Below are 16,228 nucleotides of genomic sequence, written 5' to 3'. Positions count from 1 at the left end.
TTCTCAGTACAGGCCTGGGTGAAACTTCACTGACATTGGAATGTTCCCATTGCCTTTTGTGGGGTTCAGAGCAGGGCCACAGCCAGGGAGGAAGGGAGGTGACCACAATTAGTACCATTTTATCTCAGAGAAATCCTCCCAGCTGGGCTCAAGGGGCTGGACAGAAATAAAACGTTCATGTGACTGGATTGGGGGGACAAAAATTGGAGTGAAAGGACAGAAAAGTGTTGAAGCTTGTTCTGTAAGATGAACCTTCTGCAGAGATCCCTGCTCTTCATTAGGAGCGTGGCATGGGCTGAAATACCAGCTTTTTGGCTTTGTCAGACTCCAGATTGACAGGTCAGGAAAGCCTGGACTACATGGAGTGGGACAGGCACTGAGTGTGCACATGAGCCTTCCCAGCTCCCTCTGAACTCCAGGAGATCCCCCCTCCTGGGGCTGCCCTGCAGCGCTGGCTGAGATTGGCCCTCACACAAGGCTGGTTTGGGGCTTGGCTTTTTTATTTGCCTTCTTTCCCCCCCCCCTCAACATTGGCTTACTGGGTTACTGCATGTGATGAGAGAGCTATGGAAATGCTCATATTTATTCTGGATTATGAATTCATTGCAAGACCTGCCCACCTTATCTGAAGGGGCTGGTTGCTGTCCTGACATGCAGCTGAGTGATTTCCTGGGCAGTGAAAGCCAAGGGAATTGCAGCCCCAGCCTGGCTGAAGTGTTGAGCAGGGAGAAAACCATCAGGGCACTGGTGCCTCCTGTTTCCAGGCTATGGATAATTTTGGCTGTCAAGGCAGAGCTGCAGCTCCCCTGGCCTGCACTCACAGTTCCATTGCCATGACAACCTCATGCAGACCCGGGAGCTGCTCTCACTGCCCAGCCCGTGGTTGGTTGGGACCTGACCTGACCTGCACAACACACACCATCTCCCCTCCTCTGCCCACCCTGACAGGAGTGCTCTGTGTGTGAAGAGCCAACCTGGGAGCCAAAGGGAGTTGTAGAAGCTCCTGCTGGTGGGTTTCCATCCTGCTTTTCCTCAGAGGAAGATTCTTTACATCTGGAGATGATTCGTACCTTGCCTTCCAAAAGGCTCCATGCAAAGGGGGACAGAGAGATGTTTGGTCCTTCTCAGGTTTATCCCAAGAAGTGATGGCAGTGGGGTTGGAATAGAGAATCATCAAGGTTGGAAAAGACCTCCAAGATCATCACTAGAACAAATGCCCATGTCCACTAAACCATACTGTGCAGTGCCACATGTACTTGGTTTCTAGCCCTGCTCTCTTTCCATTTGAAGCTAATTCCCCTTGTCCTGGCACTGCTCACTCTTCTCCAAACCAGGGGTTTTTTACTCCAGAGAAAAGTACCTCCAGTGTGAGAAACCCAAACACTACTCCAGGTTTTCCTGTCTTGGGTACTAAATGCCAGCACCTCTTGATCTGATGGAGACTTCTTCTAAGAGCATTTAATTCCTTTACCTGGTGATCAGAGAGGTTCACCTCAACACAATCGGCATCTAAAGTTCTGTTTTAAAAAATACCTCTTTATTCTTGGGGGGTTTTTTGACTATTTATTAGCTCTGTGTATCCTGAATGACTGCAAAGTAAAGTTCCAGAAAGCTGAGAGCCTTCTCTGCATGCCAGATTCTTTAAACCTGATTTATTATGCACGGCCATTTATGAGGGCCATAATATTTTTAGTTCCCCATTTACTTGCCCATCTGTGTGTTTACTTATACACACATTAACTTGCACTTTGTTTTACTTTCTATAGTCAATACCTTTCCCTGATGTTCCTCCTGCTCATTCTTCCATCTAATGTAAATGGAATTGTCTTGAAATGGTGTGGCCCGGGTTTCTTTTCTATTTAGAATGCTTTAATAATGCAAGAGAAATTGTGAGAGAGCTTTGCCTCGTGTTCCCTGGGTGGCTGTTTGGGGAGGAAGCAGTGTGTGTGTGGGAGGGCTGGCTGGGCAAGGTTTGATCCTCAGGATATTTCTGGGAAGTCCATCCTGAGCGTTTCTGCTGGGCTGGCTTCCCCCTGGATGCTCATGGTTGGTCTGATGGGATGCTTTCAACTCTTCCACAACTTTTCTCTTGAAACTAAGGCAGGAGGATGGTGGTGGCAGATCTGGGTGATTGCAGAGCATCACCACTATCCCTGAGCAACCCGGCACAGTGGAGGGTGGAACTGGATGAGCTTTAAGGTCCCTTCCAGCTCCAACCATTCTGTGATTCCATGATCTTATATTGCTGGAAAAGGGTCAGTTCATGATCACACCTTCTCAAACCACGTTTCAGGGCGAGGGTTGGCCCATGCCTGGCTCTTGCCCCATCTTTCCTTCCCAGAGCCCCCTGGGGTGGCCATTCCTCCGGTGGCTCCGGTGCCAGTCGTGTCCCTGCCAGATGGTCCCTGTGCTCACCAGGCTGCAGGGACACAGCCCTGGGGTCCTGCTTTATTTTCTTCACTATCTCAAACTGAGTGTCACAGGGTTGATGTGTTTTTTTTTCTCCTTTTACATTGAATTATTCAATAGTTGAAGTGAGTAAAATTAAAGATTTCTAGAGTGGGGCCGTTTGGAATGTAAGAAGGATAGCAAAATCTATTTCATTTGAACTCTAATCTCTGGTCATGTATAAAATGAATAAAATGCAATAAATGTGGAGAAATATGATTTACAACAGCAGCCGAAGTCTGGCTGTGAATACCCTCAAATGCCAAGATTGTGTGTCAGTCAATTTAGCAGTGCAGCAGCAAGGGGAGCTCTGCAATGAAGGCTTTCTCATTTTTCCTGGTTTTTGGTTTTTTTGGAAAAAGTGACAGATGAAGAATTATTCCTAGCTCAGAAAAAGCAAGTGCTCAACCCGTGAGAGAGGGAAAAGCCATTATTTTAATAATAGAAGTTGGGGATATACATTACTTCTGTTGCACTTTGTGTTTGTCTCTTTTGGTGATGTGTAACTTATTTTAGAGCTATTATAACAAACAGGAATGCCAAGCAAGAGATATTAGACAGTTCTGAGGATTGATAATGGGATTTCTGGAGCTATTCCCTCCTGTCTGTGCCTGAAATACAGCCAAGCCCAGCTGTGACTGACACTTCTTCTCACTGAAGACCCTTTAGTGACCCACAAGAAGTGCTTTGGTGGGTCTCAGGACACTCATGTTGTGGACAGAACTGCACTGGGTAACAGCCTTGACTGGGATCCTGTGGGAAAACTTCATCCATTTCAAATTCTGGTGGTCATCATCCATGGACATGGAATTAGCATGGATGAAAAGTAAGGAGAGGTTCCTGCAGCTGTTTTCTGTCTCTCCATTGTCACCACCTCTGTTCCCAGGGCCAGGGCAGGGAGGGCTTGTCCTCACTGTGACCTGCACAGGGTTCACAGCCTTGCCACCCCCTCTGGCTGCCCCCCCCCGTGGATCTGCAGCAGGACCCACGATTGTCCCCCCCAGCCAGGGCCGGCAGGCTCAGGGCAGTGCTGGGGGTGCAGGAGCACAGAACAAGTGCAGGTGAACTACAGGAGGCAGAACTTCCCCCTGTGTCAGTGGTGGGGATGCACAGACCTCAGTTCAAACGTTCCTGTCCTCGCCAGGCTGTTTTCCTGCACATCCTTCTGTGCCAGATTTCTGCTTCAAGGACAGTGGGATTCAGGAGTCAGTTCCAGGGAGGCACCTGCTCCAAACACCTTCAATCCTTTGGTGACCTGAGCCAGGGCCAGCACTGCTCATTTCTTGGCTCAGCAACTCCCAAGTGACTCCAAGCAGTTCCTGGGCATCTTTGCTGTCTCTGTACCTGCTGCAGAAAGCAAAGGCAGCTCTTTTTCCAAGGCTGGGGATTCTATGCAGAATATTGGCTGTATAAACTGTCTGACTTGTGGGACTGTCTCTGATACTGCTTCCATTTCTTTTTAGCTGCTTTGGAAGCAGCAACTTGCTTTTCCATTGCTACTCTGTCCAGTTATCTGGCTAATTTAATTTCCTTCTAGATAACATGTTGAGTTTCTCTTGCAGGCAAGAGAGACAAAATTCCTCCTCCTTCTGTATCTGCATCATAACCCTCAGAGCAAGTGCTTTAACATTTGCTATTTTGAATTATTATACAAATTACAGATATAAACCATAAATATTTATTTCTGATGTATGCAAATTTCTTACATAAGGAGGCTTCTATTATAAGGGAATGAGTTGTATAAAATATTGAGCTCAAATACTCAATATATGTAAAATACCTCAGTTTACTTCATCTTTACTCCACAGTTTGCCTGTGAACTGCCAGCTGAAAGCCTCGATCTGTTGTGTGCTCTTAGGACATGAAAATGCACATTGGCTTTGACAGGGTGACATCAGAAGAACAGGCAGAGGGAATTGGAAATTAGTCCTTTTGGAGCTGTTTGCTGTGTGCTGGCTGCCTGTGCACGGGCTCTGCGGGGGGATGGCTCCGAACAGGACCCCGATTTCCCTGTGGTGTTCTGAGCCTCCTGCTGCCAGGAACGGGAAGGACAGAACTGCTCACACCCTGCCCTGCTCGGGGTGTGACGCTGTCTCTGGGCTGGTGGTGTTGTCCCTGGGCTGGTGACACTGGCACTGAGCTGGTGACACTGGCATTGTCCCTGGGCTGGTGACACTTCCCTGGGCACACAGACACGCAGTGCTGGACATGAGCACGGCTGTTTCACAGCTGACCCATCAAGGTAACCAGGAGTTTATCCTTCTGTTCAGAAATGCTGTTCACAGGAACTTGGTGTTGGTCCTGAGGTGAGGTGGGCTTGGAACTGCAGAGGGCACAGGGGTTGTTTCACACTGTGCCAAGGGCACTCTGGAGCACAGGAGCACAGGAAGGCAAAGGTCTGTAGAGGTGTCATGATAAATGTAAAACCACATCATAGAATGATGGAACAGGTTGGGTTGGAAGGGACCTTAAGGATCATCTTATTCCCACCCCTGATTGCTGAGCCAGGGCAGGACTGAGAGCTGGCAGAGCTGCCACACGTGTGACATTCTGCATTTCCCAGACAACAGAGTGTGCAATCCTTGTGCAAGGACATGGCTGTGCCTGAAACTTCCACAAATCAAACTGTCCAGGGAAACGGGAGCAGAGTTTGGTTTGGGGGTTGTTTCAGTGAAGGGGGGTGCTGCCCAAAGCAGGGTGGTGCTGCAGGACCTTCCCTCCCCACACAGCCTGTGCAGTGGCATCAGGCACCAGGGTGGCTGAGAGCACATTGATATTCAGGACTTTTTACTTCCCATGTTTTTACAAGCACATAAAGCAGTGGAAGCTAATTTTCATTTTTATTAAAAAGTGTTTCTCGTTCTTATATTTACACAACATAATGTAGAGAATGAGATGGAATCTTCAGATGACCTGGAAGAGCCTTCTGGGAGATTTATAAACTGTCTACTTCATCTGTAAGAACATTTGTTTTAATTCCCATATAAAAGTGAGATAAATTGGCTTGTAATAACACGAGTCCAAAAATATCTCAAGTTACCACTTTATTTCCATATTGCAAAATAACACAATTCAGTGCATAATTAGAAAGCTGAATTGGAGAAAAGGAGCAGTTGCTCCTGATTAGACTGAAGGCAAAGCTTTAGCGTACAAAAAAGGATTTCTGACTCCTAAAGGGACTTTTCTAAATTTGCAGCCATCAGTTCAGTTATTATATAAACTCTAAGTTCAGTTCCCATGGCCCAGCAGCTGGAAATCTTTCCATTGGGTTAGCAAAGAGTCAGAGGCCTGATCCTGCAGTGCTTTTCTTCCCAGAGAAATCACATTCATGCAAAATCATCCATTGATATAATTTGTCCTGTAAAAATTGCTGGTTATTAGATGTGTGTGTTCCAGACCAGTCTAATTTTCTCTCAAGGTTTTGAAGGTAATTTTTGTCATTTGCATGAATAAAGCAAGAATCTGGAAAACACAGAAATCTAAAATTCAAATGGAAATCACTTATGTAAAAGAAGTGATAAAATCTGGGTGCTTTTGCATGTGAATGATGTCCTCAGGGTTGGGTTTTCTCCAGTGCCTGCTTCAAAGTCCATGCATTTGTAACAGTGTGGGAAGTCAAAATCTGTCAATATTCAGAATCTGCTTGAGAGAGAAGGAGATGTGAGTGAGGGTGATCCTCCAGAATGACTTTGTCCTTCTATCATGGGAAATGTGGCTTCAAACCCTCCATGGGAGGGGACTTGCACAGACCAACATCCCATTGTTTTTAGAAAGCCTTCATTTCTCAGGGGTAACAATTAGAATCCTGGAATGGTTTGGGTTGGAAGGGACCTCAAAGCTCATCCAGTTCCACCCCTGCCATGGACAGGGACACCTTCCACTAGCCCAGGTTGCTCCAAGCCCTGTCCAACCTGACCTTCCAGGGATGGGGCAGCCACAGCTTCTCTGGGCAACCTGTGCCAGGGCCTCCCCACCTCCCAGGGAAGGATTCCTTCCCAACATCCCAAAATGCCCTCTGGCAGTGGGAAGCCATTCCCCTTGTCCTGGCACTCCAGACCCTTGTTAACAGTCTCTCTCCTTTCCCCTGAGCTCCCTTCAGGCACTGCAAGGTCCCATTAGGTCACCCCAAAGCCTTCTCTCCTCCAGGCTGGATCAGCTCGATCCCAGTTCTCATTCATGTCAAACTGGAGCATCTCCCACTAAATCTGCATCTTAATTTCTTAATTTAATCTCAGGTCTGGGAGCTGCCAGGCTCACCAGCCAGCTGTAAAAGGCACACATGAATTATCAGAGTCCCATTGTGGGTTGAATCTGATCCTTTGTACTTGAAGTCACCCATTTGCATTCATCTAAAGCGCTTTCCAGAGTTTATCAGAAGAAGTGAAATAAGAAATGAAATAGTTTCACGTAAACTGCATTTTTATGTCTGACTGGTAAAACCACAAAGCAGAGATAAAACACATAAAACTGAGGCTCTGCATAATAAGCATATCTATTAGTTCCCTTATCTTTGCACAGCTCCCATTTGTCATGAGCAGCATTGTGTGTCACTCAGCCTGCCTTGTTCTACAAACGCTCCTTTCTCCCTTTCCTTTTATCTCCCATCAGCATTTCCAAGGTGGGAACTTGGCTGGGAGGTGCTGCAAAAGACCCCTTTGATTAAATAATCGTTTCACCTTCGACCCCTTCACTGCAGCAAGAAAGAAAAATTAACACCCGTGTGTGCTGGAGAAACCCCTTCCCGGGGCTCTGCTGCTCCAGCTTTTGCAGCAGCCCAGGACTGTGGTGAAAATGTTGGGTCAAACCCTCCCCAGGGTGAGTCTCCCCCCAGTAAGGCCAGTTCCCCACTGGAGTAGCCCATGGAAAACCACGTCAGGGAGCCTGTGGCTGGTGAGGTGCTCAGGATGTACCCACTGTCTGACTTAAAAATACGCAATTTTTTCTTAATAAAGAGCATAACTGAATGTCATGAGCACAGAAACCACTGTGTACTCTCTGCAAAGTTGTTTCAATGAACTGTAGAGAATTAAAGTACAGGAAAGCTGAGAAAATCCCACTTTCCTCAGTGTTTTTAAAAGCAAGAAAGTGTTACTAGCTATGTTGTTATAGTTCCCCTTTTGTAGCTTACAGTTGCCATAAGTTTTAATTTATATCAGAATTATTTCAGTCCAAACAAAGAGACAGAAGCTGTACTGTACCATACTGTGGGAATTGTGTTGGTAAGGACAGTGAAGTGTGTAGGACTGAGCCTCACAGAGGCTGTTGATGGCTCAGGCAGGTGATTTGTGTTGGACCTCGTGGTGTTTGCAGTGCAGAGCTCTCAGCTCACACCCCTGGGTTGCAAACTGGTTCCAAACTGCTGGTCAGGGGTTATTTAATGTCTGAGCTGCTGTTCCCCCGCAGTGCCCCGGTGTGTAACAGTGTCTCCTTGTTGTGTCCCCCAGCTCTACATACAAACCACCACACTCACGATATCCATGAACCTCAGCGCGTCGGTGGCGCTGGGGATGCTCTACATGCCCAAGGTTTACATCATCATCTTCCACCCCGAGCTCAACGTGCAGAAGCGCAAGCGCAGCTTCAAGGCGGTGGTGACGGCGGCCACCATGTCCTCCCGGCTGTCCCACAAGCCCAGCGACCGCCCCAACGGCGAGGCCAAGACGGAGCTGTGCGAGAGCGTGGACCCCAACAGTGAGTACGGCCCCCGGGGCTGCATGGGGCAGGGGGGCACGGGCTGGCACCCGCGGGCAGGGCCTTCATGCTCCTCGGCCGCCTCCATTGCAGGTTTTGGAAGTCTCATGTTTCTTTTCATTCTTTATTTCCTCCCCGCGTTTTTGAGCTGTGCCGGCTGGCAGCGACTCCTCGCAGTGGGTTTGGTAGCTGTGAGCAGCTCCTCCTCCTCCTCCTTTCCCTCCTCTGTGAGTGAGATCAGCAGCACCCTTGGGCACCGAACCCCTCAGCCTGTGCCCAGCTTGCCCTGGCAGGGACAGGTTCCAGGGCAGATGGAGGGACAAGGACCAAACTCATTGATAACTCTGCTAACCTGAGTTATCATCTGCTTTCGTGCAGTTTCTTTGCAAAACTGTCACAGTCCTTGAAGATTCCCATTTAGGGCCCTAATGCAAATCTTGCCAGCGATTTAAAAGGAAAATAGATGGAAAAGACGCTTCCAGTTTCCCTAATGTGCATAGCAGGGGATTGCGCAGCATGAAATTACAGACTGAGGCCATCAAATTTGATTTGCATTTGAATCTGGAAGGGGCTGAGGAAGGAGACAGCTGCATGGCTCTGCAGCATATTGGGAAGGTTTGGGCACGTCTGCAGTTTTTGTGCAAAACAGATCTGGATGTGGAGAAATGCCCTCTCCCTGCCCGGGATCTGCTCATCCGTCAGCTGCCGGAGCCGCTGCCACTTCTCGTCTCCCAACTGCTGCTGGAAGATCTGCCTGGAGCAGCTCTGCTGCCAGAGCAGAGTGGGAACAGGCAGCAAACCATTGACACAGCACTTTGCCTCCCGCTACTCACCCCAGGAGTGCCTTTCTCTGATGTCTCATCATGCAGGTGTACAAAGGATATTCTAACTGGGAACACCAAAGTTGGCTTTGGAAGCTGAACTCTGTGAGATTCCGACCTGAGACAGGGAGGAAATGGTTCTGGTAAATTAAGGACCATATTTGGCCTCTTCCAGTTATATTGAGCAGAGCCCTCAGTGCAGGAGGAAATAAATGGAGCTCCTGCATTGGAGTGTTACCCAGTGACAGTCAGGGTCCTCTGCCAAGGAAGGGAAGGAAGGAGAAGAGAATTTTAAGTCAGCTGGGACAGGGCAGGGCAATGTGTGTTGCTGCTGCACTTCATCAACCAGTGTTTGGGTCAAGTGAGTTGCAATTAGTTTCTCCTCCAGAAAACTCAAAACATCAAAAAATTTCCTCTCAAAACTTGAACCACAAGAAAACTACCCCAGTTGTGATGCTGCAATTCAGTGTGGAGGCAGAGCCCTGTGGGAACCCCAGCCTGGAGATGTCCCCTCCTGGTCTCATTCTCTTGTGCTGCATCTTATTGTTGGTCTCAGACTTCTGACAGTATTTCCCCTTCCCACCAAAGAACAACCAGATTTTTCCCTGGGAAGGAGTTATGTTTATTGAAAAGAAATATTGCCCACTTAACCCCCGTGTTTCTGCTAAAATACAACATTTTTCATCTAGAGCTATAGACTAGAATATAAATTCATTTGTTAACCCTGCCAGCCAGGAAATGTTCAATATATTAATTCCTATGTTTTTCCTAAGTACTGGCCTTTTACTTTTTTTTTATGGTTTGGAAAATACATTTTCTTTTAAACCTTTTAATTATTTATCTGGAGTTCCATCTGTTCATTTATCAGCTGCACCTACCACTTCTAGTTCGTTCCCTGGGTATGTGTGTTCATAAAAACTGTTATTAGAAAATCAAATGAAATAAACTACTGTACTTAAAATGTTTGGGTCCCAGTGTAACTACTGCAGTCACTGGGGGTTTCCTATAGTGTTCAATAGGTTACTGATTGATGCCCTGATCAGGCTGTCCATACCTAAAGATGGTTTTGATGTTTTTAGAGCAATTTAACTTTGAAAAAATATTTTATGCAGCAAATAAGGAAACTTTCAGAGTTTTACCAATTGGAAAATAGGAAATATGGATAAAAAATTGCCCCAGATGCATCAACACAAGGAGCATTTACCTACTTTTTTTAAAATCCCAAGTATCTTCTTTCAAAAGAACACCAGAGGATGTCTTTGCAGTGTCTCTCTGTACAATTGCTTTGCTCCCCAGCGATGGCCAACGATGGCCTCTCCTGGCTGGGACCTGCCCTGGGAGCAGCCCCAGGGTGGGAAGTTCTGCTTGTTGGTTCCCTGCCAGGCTCCTCTGGAGCTCCCGTGGGCAGGGTAAGGGAAATCAGTGGAAGGGGGTTAAAGGCTGAGCCAGAGACTCCTCAACACTGCGCAGAGCAAACCTGGGGCTGGGCTGGCCTCGCTGCCAGGGCTGTTCACAGGTGTAAAAGTACAGTTGGGTTTTCCAGTTTGATTTTCTATTCCGTTTCCCAGTGCTGCTGTTGCTTGCTCAGGTGCTGGAGACTGGAGTTGCCATTTCTATTGGAAAGACACAAATCTTTCACATCTCCCAAGAACCAACTAGCACGGAGCCACCAGCATGGGATTCACGTACCTCCAGACATGGGGCAATTTGGTGACTGAGCCCAGATTTATGACCTGTCCTACTCACGTGCCAGAGTCAAACCAAAAGCAGATGTGGATGGTTTTACAGAAAAACAGCCTTGAAAAAATCTCCATGATTTAGCAGATTTGAAAAGAATAGAGAAGCTGTGGCTGCCCCATCCCTGCAAGTGTCCAAGGCCAGATTGGATGGGGCTTGGAGCAGCCTGGGACAGTGGAAGGTGTCCCTGCCCATGGCAGGGGGTTGGAACTGGATGATCTTGAAGGTCCCTTCCAACCCAAACCATTCTGAGATAATGAACTGAAGATGTGCTTGTAAAGCTGGAAGGCCTATAAATGTCCTGAGTGGCTTCCCAGGAGCAGGTGGTTCTCAGCAGTGATGCTGAGCATCATGTGCAGCCTCTGCACACAACTCTGGGGGCATCTGCAGGAATTCAGGCTCCAAAACAAACGTGCAGAGCACTTGGGAGAGCTGGACTCACACACTGGGGGTTTAGTGTGAGTATAAAAGAAGAGACTGATTAACATGGGAGGAGAATCACTCCAAGTGCAGTGACCTCACAGCCCACTTACTGTGCAACAGGGACTCTCCATGTTCCAGATTTTCTTAGGATCTGTGGGAAATCAGAAGTTTCACAAGCTGAGCTCCCCAGCCGTGCTGTGGGAGGGCTTTCCTGCTGGATGTGATATATTAAGGCCAAGGTTTTCAATCTAGGAAATGTCTCTTAATCACTCTGGTTTGCCATCTGGCACGTTCATGCTTCCACTCCTTTCACAGCTTTGCCCCCCTGATGCATGTTTGCTGCAGGTTTGGACGAGCAGAATTTGGTGCCCAGCAGCTTTGTCCACATGAGTTCATCCTGCTCTCGTGTGTCTTTGGCTGGATTTCCCCCTGTTTGAGAAGGCGCTTCTCAAGTGTGAGCTGGAGCAGACAGTGAATGCTCTGCTGGGCTGTGTCTGCTCCTGTTTGTGCTGCAGGAGCAGAGTGTCAGACTGGGAGAGAAACATTTGAACCTCCAACCCATACTTAACTTATATTGAGATTTACATGTAATTACTCCTTTTCCCAAGCAGCTTGTTTTAATTCATGGCTTCACCCGACAGAGCGACGGCAATCAGCGCCCGGGGCCTTGGCAGTGAGGAGGCTGTGCCTGCCATGGGCTGGGCCAGCAGTGCCTGCCTTCACAGAGCTGCAGATGGCTTAGGGTGGAAGGGACATCAAAGCAGGGACACCTTCCCTAACCCTAACCCCAGCCCAGGTTGCTCCAAGCCCCGTCCAACCTGGCCTTGAACACTTCCAGGGATGGGGCAGCCACAGCTTCTCTGGGCAACCTGTGCCAGGGCCTCACCACCCTCACAGGGAACAATTCTAACCTAAATTTCCCCTCTTTCAGCATTAGAACTTAGTTGGCAGCTGATTGAGTTTTTAGTGGGGAGGTGCAGTCACAGCATCGTCCCCCAGCACACCAGGCACTGTTTGCATGGTCTGTGTTCTGACAGCGCTTTCTTGAGCACTGCCGGCCCCTTCCATGCCAGCAGCAGTGAGGGCACTCTGTGTCCATCCCAGGGGCACTGAGGACACTCTGTGTCCATCCCAGGGGCACTGAGGGCACTCTGTGTCCATCCTCACTCTTCTCCATCCTTGAGAATGAACACTGATCTTGTGGGTTCCCATCATTAACCTGTGGATGGTGCCTGTGGATCACGAGCATGTCCTGTTTGTGTGTTCACTGCTCTTCACCCTTAACAGCACTGAGGGCACGTAGGAAAACACTAATCTGGTTGTTGATGATGCTGAGGAGCCTGTGAGTGGCTGTGTTGGTGAGGAGGGACTGGGAGAACTGAAACTAAAGCCAAAATGTCCCAGAATTCGTTCAGGGGAGAGGAAGGAAAAAAATAACCAACCAGAGCTGCTGTTGTGTGAGCAGCTGCTCCCATGTTCAGAGGTACCTGGACTCTGTGACTGGTTCATTTTTTGCCTACCCAGAGCTCATTCCTGTGCTGGTGCTCTCAGCTTTGCACTGCTCTAATCCGAGCTCTGCAGCCGGATTAGTGTCACGGGCTCATGGCAGGGCAGCTGTGAAGAGTTTGCTGTGCACAGATCCTACAGACCAATGTATTTACTTTCCCTCAGACTGCATACCACCAGTAAGAAAGAGTGTTCAAAAGTCTGTTACTTGGTACACTCTTCCACCTACTGTATAGCTTTTACCTGCTTTCCAAAAAGGTAAGGAAAACCGAGCTTCTTATTATTTTATTCTCAAGTGATGATGGTTCTTATTATTATATACATAGTTATATGCAGAATGTTCATTAGTGCAGCTATGTTAAAACAAGTATCTAACTTAAAAATTGTTCACAAATCCATTACCAGAAGCTGCCATGGGAAGGCTTTCCTGGAAAAGGGGAGACCCATAACGTGGGTGATTCCAATGCCTGTGTTGGGATCCCTGAGCACCAGCACCTGGTAGTCTCCTGCTTCCCACCACTGGGGGTGGATCCCAATAGAGCTTTTGAAGATGGAGATATTCAATAACCATTTAAAAAAGGAACAAACAAACGATCAAAAGTTAATTCTGGCCACCAGATCTAACAACTAACAAAATGTTTTCTGAGTCATTTCCAGCATCTCTACCCACAGGTTTGCCTGGTAGCACAAAAATAACGTTTGCCAACATGTGAGCTGAGCAACCCTCTTTACTCTAAAATTAAAAATGGCTCCAAAAAAGTTTGCAAAACCTTCTTTTCCCCATGGGAGAGCCCAGTGACCACTTGCTGCTGTGGAACCACAGGTGAACAATTTTTGAGGACTGGCTTTTCCTGAGTGTTGTGGCTGCCCTCGTGGTGATGTGTGAGCTCACTTGGTACTTGTGACTGCATCGGCCAGGAATTCCTGCTGCTCTAGGGCAATTAGAGGAACAAGAAAGCCTTTGACATTGGGGAAAAATTACTAACAACCTTTAACAGCTATTTCTCACAATTCTGTGTGCACTCAGGGGGTTTGTCCCTCTCTTTGGGGCTCTGCCCACTCCTTTGGGCTTAGCCCAGGTATGGAAGGTGCTGATCTGGTTACTGTGGTGCTGTGCACTGAGGGCCTGAAGAAATGACTATTCAGCCTTCAGAATGTTTCACTGATTCCTCATAGATGAGAGCTTATATCAGCAAAGGTAGGAATGTTGCTTGAATTGAGTCTCTGAGTCACAGGAAAAAAGATTCCTAATATCTCTGGTGGTGTAAATTGCCCCAGCTCCAGTTTCAATTTAGTCCTTGGAGTGTTCAAATTGGTTTTATTGTATTTGAATCAGGGCCATTATGTCAACTCCCAGCTCAGGCAGAAAGGCTGATTTGAGGTGTGAAGCTCTTCATGAACATCGGGATGACCTGGAGCATCGGAGGGCCAGAGTCAGGAAGGGTGATGATGGCTGGGCTGGAGGGAAATGGAACAAAGCAGTCGAGGAGGAGAAGGGGCCACTCAAAGTATTATTGCAAATGAAATGGGAAAGAGGAAAGGGCAGCCATGTGAAGATGAAATTGTTAAAGGAAGGAGATGAGAAGGAGAGAGATAGAAGACGCCTTAATCTGTGGAGAAATCACTTTTTAACAAAAAACTGGAAAAAAAAAAGCACAAGCATTTGAAAATAAAATAATTAGGAGCTCACATGGATTTCTAACATTAATTTTCTCCATGTAATAGTGGAAATAATATGAGGCATTGCTGTCTGCAAAGGCACACAAGTAACGTTGTCATCCAAGTCCTAGAAAAAGCAAATTGGCCATTCAGACTCTTTGAGCAGATTTTAAAATTTGGTTCAGAAAAGCTGTGAAAATGCTATGGTCAGGGATGGCTTGGGCTTGCACTGGTCCTGCCAGAGCTCCTCTGCACCAGGCTCTGTTCCCCATCCCTCCCCGGAGCACTCCTGCTCCAGCAGGGCTGGTGGCTCTGGCTGCTGCAGCTCTGCTTGCTGCTTTGATTTGTTCTTCCAGGAATACAAAACAAAAACCAGCAGGAAACAATACACTGTATTAAAAACAAAGCAGGGATAGCAGGAAAACATCAACTCGGTTGTAAATTGACACTTGTTTATGCTGGTAACTTATTTGTGGTAGGTATGGACACAGAGCTGAGCCCTGACGTGACTGTATCAATTTCTGCTTGTGATGCACAGAGTTTGTGTTTAAACTTGTGTTTATAATGCTTTAAATTGCTTCCTGGGAGTGACAAACAGGACTTCTCTGCTGGAGAGACTGCTGAAAATACAAGGCTTGAAAAGCTCTGTGTGGTAGCTGGGTCAAGGTGGCTTGTCCATCACTGAACAAGGCAGGGAAAGTCAATGTTCTGGAGAGCCACAGCTGGTGCTGCAGAAATGCCTGCTGCACTTTTCTCCTGATCCAGGGCAGCAGGAAAAGGCAGTCCAGTGACCAAAGTACTTTTGATATCTGAAAGACCTGGATCAGTCCCTTGGGCTTTGGAGCCTCCCAGTGCAGGGCTCCACAGCTCTGTTCTCCCTCCCTTCCCAGATCTCCAGGCAGCACAAGGTTCCCCCCTCGCTGTGTGCTGGGCACGAGGCTCTCAGGGGTGAGGGCAGGGAGGAGCAGCTCAGCAGGAACCTGTCCTGACCTTGGCCTCTGCATTCCTCTGGAATTCCTCTCGGTGTCCCCAGGCTGGCCCTGTGCACTGCTTTGGGCAGTGAGTGCATCTCCAATCCTTACCGAATTCCTTTGGAAAGGCCAGTCCCTGGAGCTGTGTGTGAGCTCTGGTTTGCTCTCAGACCCAGCTGGGCACTGACACCACTGGGGCTGGTTCACAGCTCCAGTCACAGCAGGAGCCAGGGAGGCTGGGCTGGGCAGGACCTCCCCTCCCGGGGCTGGGCACAGTGTGCTGCTTCCAGAGGCTTTCCAGTTGCTTCCCAAGTCCTTCTTGGCTGGATCAGCATGCAGAGGAGTGTCCCTTGTGATTGCCAAGTGCTCAGACAGTCTGTGAGGGATGTGCAGCCCCACACCTGGGGAGTCATCGTGTGTCTTGGTCACATCTCCCCTAGAATATAAATGCAATTACTGAGATTGCTCTGGAATGAAGCTGTTGTGATATGAGTCATGATGTGGTTTCAAACTGATCCTGGGCTTATGCTGGAAGAGGTAAACAGAGGTACCCCCAAGTGCCAAGGATTTTCCATGCCTGTCCTTCTTCCCTGGGAGCCCAGGGCCCATGGAGCCCCCCCACCCCCAGCAGTGGGGTCCCTGGGGAAGGGCAGCCCTTTGAAGGCTGTGGGTCTGTGATGCTCTGTAGCTCATCAGGCCCTTGGGTGTGTGGTGGAGAATAATTATTTGCTGGATTGAAGCGTCATTTTTATTTTAAATCTGGCCCATTTCATCCCGAAAAAGTGTTCTGTGTTTAACCTCACTTGAGGGATTTTCTGTTCAGTGGAGGCTGCTAAGAAATGAGAATTTGCAGTCAAAATTGTCTTTGACAGCTCTTCACGGCATCTATTTTGATTCTGGAATGGCTGACTGGAAAACTAAACATCATAAATTCTTCTAACACTGATATGCTTATTTTAAAAGTATTGCCTG

At 47.9% G+C, this 16,228-nt stretch overlaps 1 protein-coding gene across 5 annotated transcripts in view; it reads left to right on the top strand.

Moving 5' to 3' along the window:
* GRM7 (glutamate metabotropic receptor 7) overlaps nucleotides 1–16,228 on the top strand; it is a 226,359-nt gene that overhangs the window by 197,090 nt on the left and 13,041 nt on the right. For 2 of the 5 annotated variants that reach the window (XM_051788651.1, XM_051788652.1), the window contains exons 9-10: nucleotides 7,893–8,139; nucleotides 12,792–12,884. In XM_051788651.1, coding sequence (XP_051644611.1) covers nucleotides 7,893–8,139; nucleotides 12,792–12,862 — 318 coding nt within the window. In that variant the 3' untranslated portion in view covers nucleotides 12,863–12,884. Of the gene's footprint in view, nucleotides 1–7,892; nucleotides 8,140–12,791; nucleotides 12,885–13,031; nucleotides 13,051–13,962; nucleotides 14,609–16,228 lie in introns of those variants that run through there. The other 3 variants (XM_051788654.1, XM_051788653.1, XM_051788655.1) reach the window with 3 other exon arrangements.

The sequence above is a fragment of the Manacus candei genome, unplaced genomic scaffold (genome assembly GCF_025592945.1).
Source record: "Manacus candei isolate 608988 ecotype Guabito, Panama unplaced genomic scaffold, ASM2559294v1 h1tg000025l, whole genome shotgun sequence".
NCBI classification, from domain to species: Eukaryota; Metazoa; Chordata; class Aves; order Passeriformes; family Pipridae; genus Manacus; species Manacus candei.
This window is presented reverse-complemented; position numbering and strand designations above follow the sequence as displayed.